The sequence below is a fragment of the Cajanus cajan genome, chromosome 1 (assembly GCF_000230855.2).
Source record: "Cajanus cajan strain Asha chromosome 1, NIPB_CcT2T_4, whole genome shotgun sequence".
NCBI classification, from domain to species: Eukaryota; Viridiplantae; Streptophyta; class Magnoliopsida; order Fabales; family Fabaceae; genus Cajanus; species Cajanus cajan.
In genome coordinates this window covers 89,707,687-89,721,487 of record NC_138517.1, presented here as the reverse complement: position 1 = coordinate 89,721,487, position 13,801 = coordinate 89,707,687, and the positions used below count along the sequence as shown (strand labels likewise).

The window sequence follows — 13,801 nt, the reverse complement described above, 5'->3', positions numbered from 1 at the left end:
TGAGTTCACTCCATTCTCTTTCGTCTTTGTTTCACTTTATTTTATTTTGTTGTCGTTGGCGCAACATCCATTGGTTATTGTGTTAAGTTTGTAACTTCATATATAATGATTCGGTTGTTATTTTTTTTTTCACAAAAAAATTTAACACCACAAAAACTTGTTTTTGTTTTGCGAAATGACACACCTATCTCCAATTACCACACAATGGAAACATATTTCCATCTAAAGTAGTTTTGTTAAAAAAAAAGTGTGGGTGTGAGGAAAGAAAGAGAGAGGTGTGAGAAAACACGAGTTCTTGCTCAAAACTTGCATGGGGCCCATTGCATCAGCGTTAAATGCCTCGTCACTATTAAGCATTTACGAGTTGCATGATGTGAAGGACGAGAGAAAAAAATCAACCTCTTTCTCTATTACTCCCATTTTCTTCATAGATTTGAAGAGAAAATTGTCTCATTTTTTTTATTTTTTTATTTGCTCTAAACAGTTTGTAAGTGTATTCTGAAGAAAGAAAATGAAAAAGAAAAAAGAAATCGAAAATATGTTTTAACATGTAGGGTTCAGGGTTTGTTAAAACTACGCATAGCACACTACTAAAAGAAATTAGATATAGTAAAATTATAAAATAGTATAGGATTAACATAAAGATTTGCTATAAAAAATTTAAAAACGTTATTCTTCTCCCCGCAAGAAACAATCCAACTCAGCCCAACGTGAATACGTCAAAATCACAGAAACACCAATCGCCAGCCGCCACGTCTCGCCCCAACCGTGACCACCTCAAACAATTGCAACTCTAAATATAATGTCAGAGCATCTACGAGTTGCTTATAAGCAACTTTCTGTGCCATATCACTGTCACATCATCTCTGACCCAATTTATGTCTTGCTTAAATTTTAGCAGAGTTGCATGTAGAATTTAAGCAACCCATAAAGTGAGCCAGAGATGTGACAGTGATGTGACACAGGGGTTGCTTATAACCAGCCCCCATTGAAAATGCTCTTAGAAGTGTTGCTTACCATTTATATATTATTTAATTATCTATTTTTCCCAATATTCTTTATATGAAAAATGCCTCGCCGTGGCTCCACCGGTGAGCCTCTCCATCTTTCTCTCCCACTTTCTATATATTAATATTCAATTTTGTCAATCAGATATTTTCCACCTTGCGACAAGTATAATGCATGTCAATCATGCATCATTGTTGTTGCCTGTGTTGTGTATCATGCATGCCAATGATTATTATACTTATTATGTGATCTTTATGTAAAGAGTAATGATACATGTATAAATATTGACATAATAATTTTTACAACTTTTTTTCTCTATCGTATCATTTATTGCATATTTGCATTTTAAATTTCTCTTTCTTTCTCCATCATACGAATTGTTGTACATCATTTCTTATACGTAAATCAAGCTTTTTTAGGCCTGTTTACTTTTGTTGCAGCCATGATATAGCCATCTGATCACAATTAAAGAATGCCTTTAAATTAGAAGAATAAAAACAATGTCTAGATCTGTGAAGAACATTCTGTTTGCTGGCCATATTGTGAGAATGCATGCTAAGTTGGCAGTTTTTATGTGAGTTTGACAAAGTGTGTTAGTGTTAGGAATATTTTCAAGTTAATAATGTGGTGATTTGTTTATAGAACGTGGATTTTGCATTATGTTTCTAGTTATGCCAATCATATTGAGTTATTGCTTATGTCTGCAGGAAGATCTGCATGCTCGTCCTGCTCAGAGGCCAGTTGTGAATGAATTTGATAGAAGAATAGGCTAAACTTGGCTGAAGCTTTAAGAATATAGAATGTATCTTGTGAAGAAGTATGTAGAATGATTTTGAAAATTTGTATCAATGAGAGTGGAGTAAAAAAAATTTGTACACCAAGAAAATCAATAACTAACCTACAAAATTTGTAACTGACACATGATTTCTTACCACCAACCGCATTAACAAGAATAAAAACATATTTTGATATGGTTAGTCCACATTGCCTCTCATGTTGAATTACCATTAAAAAAATTCAATTTCGGTAATGGAAGACGTTTAATTAGCATCGAACCACATTATTACAGTGGGTTTGGAAAAAGAGAAGTTTGAAAACCGAATATTTTTGAAGTAGAAAAAAGAGAATAAATAAATAAATAATAATTAAAAAAATGATTTAGAGGTAATTATAAGAGTGAATTAATTCAAAATTTATATACATAAAAATGAGTTTTTTTTTTTGTTTTTTTGTGAAAGAGAGGGACTAAGGTTCCAACCAGAATTAATTAAATTCACGAGAGAGAAAAATTGAAGTTACCATCAACCATAACAGCTGAAGCTATAGAAGGAATAATAAAATTATACATTCTCAAGTTCTCCATAAGGATCTCTAATGATTAGCAAATTTATCCGTTATTTGATTAGCTTGCCGTAAAACATGATACCAACCAAGAACAACACCTCTATCCATAAAGGAATGGATATTATAAATCAACCTTGCACACGGATGATGTGCAGTACAATCTGAACACAAGTTAATAGTATTTTCAAAGTCTGCTTCAACTATGAAGTACCTAAATTCTCTCCATCAGGCCACTGCCATCCCAATGTAAATTTACTATTAATTAATAGTATAGATATATTTACTATTTTTCCCATTTCACTATTACTTTGTTTTTTTCTTATGTATTTTTTTTTCATCAGTTCGATTATCATATTTAATTTTCTTTTTCTGTTTTTTCTCTCTTGTTCCTCTTTCTATCTTAATCTACCTAAAATAAGATACATCTTTATCATTTTTTTTTCTTTTCCTCTCCCTTCCTTTTTTCACCCCTCTCTCTCTCTCTCTCTCTATATATATATATATATATATATATATATATATTTTTTTTTTTTTTCTTTCTATCAACTCAATTATATTGACTTATGTATTGTGCTAAGTTCCAACAAATGTCAGTGCTTTACGTAGTACGTGCATTTTACTCAGTGCTGGTTTAGTGGAAATCCACTCAATTATATTGATTAAACGAATCCTTACTAACTCAAAGCCGAAGTAGGATTTTTTTTTTACAAAATATAATTTTTTAAGGATTCAAACACAGAGAAGAAAGTCATAGGATGAAAACTTTTAAAAAAAAAAAATATTACCCAAATAGATAATATTTTGTTTAAAATTAAGCAAATTATCAAGTAAATTTTAAAATTTTGAGATATATTCACACTCAAAAGGCTAGTGTATGCATCTGAGAGAGAGAGGAAATAGGCGGAAAAATAATAGATGCAAAGAACAATGTAATGGAAAAAAAAAAGTGTGTGATGGGACTAGCAGCTAGTAAAAATTAAAATTAAATAAAATTATATATGATATCTCCTTTATAATATGTTGCCTTGTGCAACTTTTTCTTCTCCTTCTTCGGTATCGTTTATATATACGTTGTTCTATAATTGTTATTGTTCTTTTTTACTTTAGAATTAGATTCTTTGCTATCATTATTTCTTCCCTCGAAGATTGATTTTCATTCACACATTTGCATCACGATTCTATAATGGATATGCTTGATGTGTAAAATTTAATAAACCACGCATATCTTACATGGCTTCGTCGTATCCACAAAAAAGAAAGAAAGAAAGAAAGTCTCATCAATGACACATAATTTACAAGTTTGACATGGTATTTGCTTTAATTGAAGTGCTTTCCAACTATATTTTGACGTCAAGCAATTCATAGTAGTGTACTATATATAGGCATCACTAATAGCTTAATAAATCCGTGCTGAAATTATCTTATAATATTGAACTTTTGAACGGTAGTAGTTATAATAATGAATTCACGCAATAATTGATTTATTTTGACACAGGAATACACGTTCATGTCATGCATATCATTGTTTACCATTTATGGACCACCCATAGACTAATTAAAGTGTAGACTTACGGTGCTAATTATATACACACAGATTGTTGTCTCCTTTTTCAACTTGGTTACGTAAGTTATAGAAACGTTTTGTATTTCTTTGTAAGTTTGAATATTCAACATCTTCAAGTAGTTCGACCTAGTGCCACAATTAAAAAAATACTAAATCTTATAGACATGTATAAAAGGTAAATTACCTTTATCTTGTAATATTTTATACAGACTTATAGATTTGACTGAGGTTTTTAATAGAGGTTTTAGGTTTAAGCTGATTTCAAGCTAATACATTTTTCTTTTCAATAGTTTACTTCAGTTTTAGTTCCGATCCATTTATTTAAAAAGCTTGGTTTTTTTTTATCCCTATAAATCTATCATTTATTTATTAGATTTCGATTCTCATAATAACCAATTTAATTTTGTTTAGATTTTAATCCTATAATTTACTGCAAATTAGTCTTAGGATTGAGTTTGAAAAAGTAAGTGCTGACCAAAACATAAACAAAATAAATATAGCATGGAAAGAAAAAAAAAACAGAAAAACTATGAGGATTTTAAATGAAAGTTTTAAAATATTGGAATTAAAATTAAAATTGGGACATATGCATGCATGTATGTATTAAAACGTGGCCGTTGTTGATCCTCATCACATGCGAGGGATACACCAAAAGAGAATACAGTGGAATCCACCAAAAACAAGGACTTTATCGATAAAAAAAAATAAAAAAAATAAAATAGTGTCGGTGACTTTAGCATCATTAGTTGGCAATTTTAAAGTCCAAAACTAATAAATTGTGTTAGAAAAATAATTTTCCGGCAGCTTCCTAAAAGATCCCATTTTTACACATAGAACCACCGGAGCAAGAAAAAGAGTTAGAGTAATTACTAATTAGTAAAAGAAAATTATTTTCTCGTAACCTCCGTGAGTAGTAGCTGCTGGAAACCACCGTGCGCTGCCGGAGGCGATTTCCGGCGGTGGCGAAACCCTTCTTTTCTTCACCCTCCTTTCCTTTTCTTTTATTCTCCCTCTTGCTTTTCACACATTTGTCGTCGGCAACCACGACAGTCACGACAACCAACCACTCTTCTTCTTCAATTGCAATTTTATACTCAAAATAGAAATGAACCTCCATCTTTGATAAACAAACACAAATATCAAATCATTTAAATTAATAGCTTTTCTATATAACTACATCATGGATTGTACTTAAAATTAGAAGAACATCATCATGATCTTCCACAATACAGAAGATTAGTAGGAAAATTGATGTACCTGAACTCGTATTTGATTTATGCCCATTTTGAACTAATCCATGCAATCCTTAATACAGAAGCTAGCGCTAGGATACAATTGTGGTTATTCTACTTGAGCTCATCATCCGGTTAAGAAATAAGCATCATTAAGAACAACGACTTGAAATTAAGCTACTTGCCCTAACTAGAAAATCCATTTCAAGTTATTTGATGAATTTAGAAGTAACACTAATATCTTAAAAAATAGAGAAACAAACAATATGTTGATCCTCTAGCGAAGCTGAACATTGTTTCACGATGCATAAAACTGGTTGATAATTGTAAAATACATATATATATATATATATATATATATATATATATATATATATATATATTATATTCAATTAACATAATTATTAATATATATTATGCTTTTAATTTTTTTTACTAAACACTTAGTTAAAAGATAATTTTATTTTAGAATTTATTAATTGTTTAAATATTATATATATTTTTTTAAATATTTTTCTTGGTTGAAATATTACAAGGAGAAAATAATTTGAAAAGATACAAGTCTCAAAAGAAATCATCGCTCCAAACTGTATATAACCGTTGCTCAAGTTATGGAAATTCACTTGGAGTTATGACAAATTCATTCAAAGCAAGTAAAGACAAATAACACACCTGGATGCATTTACATGATCACTTAGAGCAAGCAACATGGATGCTCTGAGCAACTGGATTCACACCCAAAAATCCATAAGAAATTATTATAAATTTAGGATTTCTAGAGATTTTTGTATTGATTTTTCAAGAGTAAAACATTTTTCTTAGCACAATTTTAGAGAAATTAGAGAGAGTTTTTGTTAGATTATCATAGTAATCACGGATCACTCGAAAGTCTTTCTAGTATTGTAATCTTCAATTATGAGTGACTAAATTTTCTATTGTTGGATATTGAGGTAATTACTTGAATTGTGTAATTTTTCCCTATTTTTATTCAAGTATTTATTCAATTAATTATTTTATTTTGATACTTTTAATGTTTATTGTGGCATAATCATAATCTTATAATTTTTTAATCGAGATTAAATTTTTTTTTAAATTACAACCTGGATAAAATATTGATATCATTTATTATCAAGGAATTGGGATAAATCTCATTAATTGACTTTTGATCCTTAATCTTAATGTAGGATTGTTAAATAAAAATCATCAAAAAATTGAGATTTTTTTTAAATAACCTAAAATTTCTCACATAAGGAATTAGATTTTAAATACAACTATAAGTTATCGATTTAATTATATAATTGTAATGAATAAAAAATAACGAAATTTTGCATATAAATAATTAGTGAATCAATTTCTAATTACTCTTATTATAAATTCAATTTTATCACAATTTACTGTTTTATTTTATTTCTATTGCGTTTAAATATTTCTTGTTGAAAAATTTTAATTTCTTATTAAAACACATTTAATATAAAAATTATATTAAACAATTATAAATTTAAATTCCTGAGATGTGATATTTAAATTTTTGTCCTTTTTTAATATATTTGTCAAATATATATCAACAATTTACTCTCACATGTGAGAGTCTTATTGATCTCCACTGACAAATTGACAATCAATACCTAGATAGATGTCAATATTCAATCTTTCATAATGAAAATTTACTATCAAACCAAGTTACATGTGAGAGTCTTATTGATCTCCACGGTGACAAATTGACAATCAACACCTAGATAGATGTCAAATTTAATTTTTCATAATTAATGAAATGGACTATCACTTTGTTGATGAGCACTAATTACAGCTGGGTCACATAGTTACGACTTATATTCCACTAAGCAACAATCAACATATATTCTTATAAAGACCAGACACTTGACAGGTTCAAGAGTTAATGGAAGTTGGGTATTCATCACAATGGTGACGCACCAACTTGAGGAAAGTAATGCGATGACAGGAGTTGGTCTTTCACATATATGATATATATAAGTTTTGATCAAAATGTGATCATTTGCACCGATTGATCTTCAAATATATATTTAAACACAAAATCATGTTATCCTATATTATCTAATTATCACGAAGGAATAAGAGCTTATCATCATATTAGTTTGTTATTTCTAGTGAACATGAATTACAAACACGTAGTCAAATAGCAATAATACAAAGTAAAATACAAAAAACACGTTTCCTCCAATTATTTTAGTCACAATTGACCCTTTAGAAAGTGGAAGCACAATTTTTTCAATGTCTCTCTATCTGGCTCTCGCAATACCGCCTTAACCTTTACATCCATCGCAAAATCTTCCTGATATCCCAAACATATATCCATAATGAGTAATTATATAACTCAAACCATAACCAAAAGAAACAACCTTAATGCATGACAAGAAAATGAGCATATATACCTGTAGCAAATTGCCCTGAAGAAGACGATCAGTAAAATAGAAGAGGATGTCATGGTTGAATTCAGGGTGGCCTTGAATTCCCAACATGTGGTCTCCATAGCTAAAAATCTCAACTCCAGTCATTTCTGACCAAGCAATTACTTCAGCTTTTGGAGGGAGCTCTAGGATCTTATTTCATATATATAATTGCACATAGTCAGTTTAATATTATCATAATTAAAAAAAAAAAAATCTTGTGAATGTAAGAAAACAAAATAAGCTTTAGAAACTACACACATACCTCATCTCGATGACATTTGAAAATGGAAATCTTTGATGGAAGGTTCAGAGATGACAAATTTGATGGTAAAGATGATGACACATTTATAGCTCTAACACCAATGTCCCAACCCTTGGGAGAGCGACCCACCTTTCCTCCCAATGCACGCCCAATTATCTATTTACACATGATCCTTTTGTCTTGTCAGAAATGTAAAGGATATAGTTGGGTACATATATAAAACAAAAGGTTAACCTAATGCAGTAAAATAAATTAAGAGAAAAGATCGAGAGTTTGCAATGCATCGACTATGTGCTAAACTCAACATAATAGAATATACAACACACTTTACAAAGACTTCGATGCAGAAAAAGGTATCCAAAGACAGGAAATCGATTAAAAAAAGGTATTTTCTATCTCATACCCATAGACACATAATAAGAAATTAAAAAAAGAATTATTGTAAAATATTTATTTTACTGAATTCATAAAATTCATTTAATATTTATTTGTAAAATTTATGAATTTATTAAAATGTGATTAATATTTGTACACTATATATCCATGGATACATAATAGATAATAAAAAACTAAAAATATACGGCAAAAACCAACCACCATGAAATGATCATATTGAAAAGTCATAAATTTCGCTTAAAAAGCAAAATTACATTTTTCCTTACTTTATTTTTCCCTTTATCTGAAAATGCCGGGTGACCACAAATTAGTGAAGTGAACTAGGACCGAAATAGACAAATAGGACCATTTGGAAAATGGCATTTTAGCATGCCGTACAATTCCACACTAAATTCCAAAAACAATAATAGTAGTTCCGAAATACTTCTGCAGCTGAAAAATGACGTCCAGGGTAACACTAATAAAGTTTAAATTTTGGAAAATAAATTTATAGTTAGTTTTTAAAAAAAAAAAACTATATATACATTAACAAAGCTATACAGATTGATAAAAAAAACATTATATATAACCTTTTCATTTAAATAAAAAATTTCTTTCAAAATTTATTTTAGATCTCACTTTTCATTAAACCAATCTAGACAGAAACTAGAAGAGATTAACAAGAAGTAATTGACTAATATATTGTTCGATAAGAGAAACTAAATCTGAATGTGTTAAACAAGAAGAAATCTACTAAATATGATGAATCAAACTAGTTATTAACAAAAATTAATAAATATTTTACATAAACATAGAATAGTTGTATAAGACTCTGAAAAAAAAAATTCGAAAAGGAAAAAATCTTAGTGGATAGGACCACCCAAAGTTGGCAACGCGTATGGTCCAGACCGAGGGCATCGACAACTTAACTGTTTCTTCCAAATCTTTACCTTAAACTTCCAAGAACTGGACCACGCATCAATTCGTATCCATCCTCAATAACTTGTCTCCTCAATCTCTAACTCATCATCACCTTTTAGTTATACTAATTTTCAAATTGCTTAACTAAACACGTATGTGTGCTGGAAAGGTAGTAAAATGGAAAAACAGAAAGCAACGGACAAACATAAATTTAAAAATAATGAATCCTTTCATTATAATTCGGTAACGTATCAGGATGAGGAAGAAAATAACCCTAAAAAAAGCGTGGAAGGCTGGAAGCAACCCATTCTATTTTTAATCCGCGGGGAAAGTGGGTGAAAGATGCTCTTGTTTAATTAAATTTAAACTACAAGTTATTAGTTATCCACATCAATATTCCTACTGTTTCCTTTTTAGGGATAGACAATAATGGTACTATATTTTAATATTTATCTACCTCAATAATCCTAAAGCCCCTGTGCCTGTAACAATAACATGTTCCAACTAAATGCGTCCAGACAACAGAAGGTAAATGAGAGAGATTAGAGAAATAAAAAAGTATATCCAAAAGGGTAGCAATTAATTAATTAATTAAATAAATAAAATAAAAGTTAGTTTTGGTAGGAACCTGGTGGCCGAAGCAAATGCCGAGGATCTTCTTGTGCATGGAGTCCAACTTGAGAACGAGAGCGATGAGATCATGAATCCATGGATGATTGGCGTGAGCATCGTGGCAGCTTCCGGTGATGACAAAGCCATCATAGGAAGCCAGTTGGTCGTGTTGAGGAAAGACTCCTTGAACAACCTTGTAAAGCTCCCACGTTTCTCCCTCCTCTGCAAGAACTCTCCCGAATATGTTGTAACAACCTCCGTGATTCTTCATCAAGTACTCCGTGTCCTCACCGCACATTAACACCGCATACCTCTTCCCCAAACCCATCTCTAATCAAACAACCTTAATTATATGTCTTCTTACTCACACAGACAGAGGGAAGAGGGAGAGAAACAACTTTTTTTTTTTTTTTTCTCTCTCTCTCTCTCTGCTGTTGGAGACACTGGGTCATGGAATTCGCCAGGTCTCTGTTTTAAAGGCTTGTGCCCAACAAACTGCCCTTCTGTCCTTCCTAATATTACAACACTATCCTCCTTTTTTTCATATATAAAAAAGAATGTTCTTATTTCTGCCACGTGTCAGCTTTTTATAGGTAACTCTACAACTATTTTTACTCCGTTTACTTTAACACCACCTGTCAAGTCTTCTGCTTATTACTCACGTCGTCATTCTCATCTATCACTCTGTCGCGCCTAAACCTTAACCTCAAACGCCTAGTTTTGTGGTAGGAGTTGATTCACGCTTAAGAGAGTTCAAATCCTATTTTTTATATATAGTCGCTTTAAATCTTGGGACCAATTATCCTATCCTTTAACGTGACTCCAGCATAACAAAGAGATTAACAGCGATGAATATTCTATGAACCAACCTTAAAAAAAAACCTGAAACGCGTTAATGTTTCTTTTCTTTTTTATATTTTATTTTTATTTTTCTCCGTGACTCATATTCTCTTATCTGACACAATAAACTATTACGTAGTGTAGGATAATTAAGTTACGTAGTTTAGGATCATCATCTCACTCAATTTTTATTAAACAAAATTATAGCATTGAATTATATTAGGATGGCTTTAAAATTTCTTCCCTCATAAGGAATCTTATCTTATATGCGTTTCTCAAGTTTAAACAAATAATGTAGCGTTGCTTGTGCAAGGATCTTTTTCTTTTCACTTGCAGACAGCGTGGCACATATTCCTTGGAGCGATCCAACGCGGTATCTTATACGCTATTCTTAAGTTTAAGCACAAAAAAATAAAAATAAAAAATCAGCTAGTTAATTTTCTTTTTGACAATAAAAAGTAATAATTCAGGTTCAGATTGAACAACAAAAAAAAAAAATTCGCATTGTGTTAATGTTGTAATTAATAAAATAAGAGGTGTAAATCTTATTTCAGAAAATGAGATTAAAAGAGAAATATAGATATGTTTTTTCTTTTTTAAGTATTGATGTAACTATTAGTTGACTTTTAATCTAAACTTGTATACTTTCAATTCTCGTGTACTTAAAAAAATGAACTGTATCCATCCTATGCATAGATTGATAGATAATTTTGAGTGCGAAATGAATTACAATCGTGAATTATATGTTGTTATATGGTCAGATTCATGCCATTATAAAAAGTTACTTATTAGAAAATAAAATAAAAAATTAAAAAAAAAAACTTGAGGATCAGTGCGGATGGAGCCAACCGGATTTGCTAGTGCAACTTAATTCTGGCAGCTTATGTTTGAGTGACTTTCTCTTTCAGTTGTCAAATTGTGATGAGTTAGAATAGATTTTCTCAACAATTTATACCATAGAAAATCATATAGCGACTTAAAAGTCTCCACCACTTATTTAAATAACAAAAACAGTAAAGTAGTTTAACTCAATTGATTGACTAGTGGCTGAATTGAACTGCTGTTATTGTAAGAGATCATTTATTAGATTAAATGTCGTCCAAAAAATATGACAATTGAAAGACAAAGAGTATTGTAGAAGTTATATTATTAATTGAAATTCACTAATTAAATGCAAAAAAAATAATTAAATAGTGAATTGTGATCACATCTTTATGTTGACCTTTTAATGGCAAATCTTTATTATGTCTAAATTTTTTAAAGATTTAAAGTTTTATATTTAATATATTATGTGAAAAATTAAAACATTTTTTAATTGAGTTTTATTTTTTTTTATTTAATTAAATATAAAAGAATTTCAAAGAAAATATTTGATAAATTAGATAAATTAAGAGACAAAAAGCATGAAAATGATAAATTTATATATATTAAAGTTATGGTAAATGCATTAAAAAAAATACTGAAGTTATATTACGATATAATTTCTTCTTTGTAGTCCAAATATTAACATATATGATTTAAGTTACATCATATGGTTAAGTGTATTTAAATTCTTCTTTGTACTTTCATATAAAAATATTAATTTCTTTTACTATATATATATATAAAAGGAAAGATCCGTTTATTCTAAGAGTAAGTTTATCTAAATTTATTTCGTTCAATAATTCATGTTATATATCAAATTTAAGCTATCTAATCGTTGAAATTAAAACATTTAATGCATAAATTAGATTTGTAAACCTTTAAGAAATTTAAAAATCATTTTATACTTTGTTTCATTAATTCAAATTGACAGATAATCATAAAACATTTTATACAATGATTTAAATTAATTAAATAAAGTATCAAATAGTTTTCAATTTTTTTAAAAAATTTGCAGACTTGATTTTTATATAAAAACTTTAAATTCAACCGTTAAATCATTAAATTTTGATGTAAAACATAAATTATTAAATAGAGTAAGCTTAAGTAAACTTACTTTTAGAGTAAATAATTCTTTTTTTTTTTCTATATATATATATATATATATTACAAAATGAAAAAGTTTCACATAGACTAATATAATCTTTAGAGAATAATTTACATAGCAAGTTATGATATATGTATACAACAAAGTTAGTAAAAGTGGAGAGACTCGTGTCATATGCATGAACCAAGTGAGCTTATTTCGGTATAAATTAGTTGATTTCTTTCCTATACACGAGCTTCTTCTCAACTATTTCTTTTACTACAATTCATATTTTATATTGGATAAAATTAAACGCCCAATTATAAAATAAAATTACAAAATTATAGAATTTTTTTAAATTTTTTTTGGAGCTGGACCTGATAAAAAATTTCAAATAGTTCAGGAACATACCAAATATATAATTTAACATGCATTAGTTAAATCTAAACAATTGCTTTAAATAAAATTTAAATATGATTATATAAAATAAAAAATCAATAAATATATTCAAATTCTAATCTCAGGAAAACAGCAAAAGGAAAAAATTACAGCGAATTTTAAGAAAAAGAACAAAAAAAAAATTATGAGGTTAATTTGTAATTTTGTGTGTATATATATATATATATATATACACATATGTAAAATATTTAATACAATTATTCAACAAATTTTCATTTTATTACTTCATCATATTAAGAAATAGAACAATATAATTAATTAATTATTTATTTTTATTAGATATCTGTGTAAAAATATTTTCTCTAACATTAATTATATATAATTTAAAGTGAAGTTTTATGCTTGATATCAAATTCAAAAATCCAACAATAATATGTAAGTTTTTCATAACATTAAATAAACTTTATTATAAAATAAAAAATATATTATCATGCTATTATTTTTCTTAAGAAATCATACAAAAAAAATAACATTTAATTTTTGTCCCAAGAAAACTTGTTAAAAAGTGATTTTTTTTAATAAGGGGGTATAGTTGTTATCTATAGAGTTTGTTTCTATAAAGATAAGATGGTATTTTTAATTAAAAAATGATATATATATATATATATATATATAATATGATTTAATTAAAGATAATTAAATGACTGTGTGGTTGGCTTTTAAATGGGGACGATGCTAGTCTTGGTCTTCAAGGACCAAAGTCATCCAAAGTTTTCCACAAGCAAAATCGAAGGTCTTGCTATTTCCATTAAGTCAATGCGTTATGAGTAAGCCACTAAATTTGGCACCATTGTCAAAGAGCATTGG

The 13,801-nt window shown here is 28.7% G+C and overlaps 1 protein-coding gene and 1 long non-coding RNA gene across 2 annotated transcripts; both read right to left on the bottom strand.

Moving 5' to 3' along the window:
- Positions 1-4,621: 4,621 nt before the first annotated feature.
- Positions 4,622-5,485, bottom strand: LOC114916243 (uncharacterized). Its single transcript, XR_014430850.1, has 2 exons — positions 5,174-5,485; positions 4,622-5,033 (listed from the first exon to the last, which is right to left on the bottom strand). It is a non-coding gene; the product is annotated as an uncharacterized LOC114916243 (long non-coding RNA).
- Positions 5,486-7,239: 1,754 nt separating this feature from the next.
- On the bottom strand, positions 7,240-10,203 carry LOC109803173 (gamma-glutamyl peptidase 3). The gene is made up of 4 exons (XM_020364625.3): positions 9,764-10,203; positions 7,840-7,995; positions 7,560-7,727; positions 7,240-7,459 (listed from the first exon to the last, which is right to left on the bottom strand). Exons 1-4 carry the CDS (start codon positions 10,073-10,075, stop codon positions 7,358-7,360), a joined length of 738 nt encoding a protein of 245 aa, XP_020220214.1. The 5' UTR covers positions 10,076-10,203; the 3' UTR covers positions 7,240-7,357.
- Between the last annotated feature and the right edge of the window lie 3,598 nt (positions 10,204-13,801).

Bases quoted from the DNA above. Each gene is read 5' to 3' on its own strand.
- LOC109803173 (XM_020364625.3), bottom strand. From the start codon at position 10,075: ATGGGTTTGGGGAAGAGGTATGCGGTGTTAATGTGCGGTGAGGACACG. The intron at 7,728-7,839 runs GTATGTGTGTAG...ATATGAAATAAG, and splicing joins TCAAATGTCATCGAGATGAG to ATCCTAGAGCTCCCTCCAAA. The intron at 7,460-7,559 runs GTATATATGCTC...TTGGGATATCAG, and splicing joins TTCAGGGCAATTTGCTACAG to GAAGATTTTGCGATGGATGT.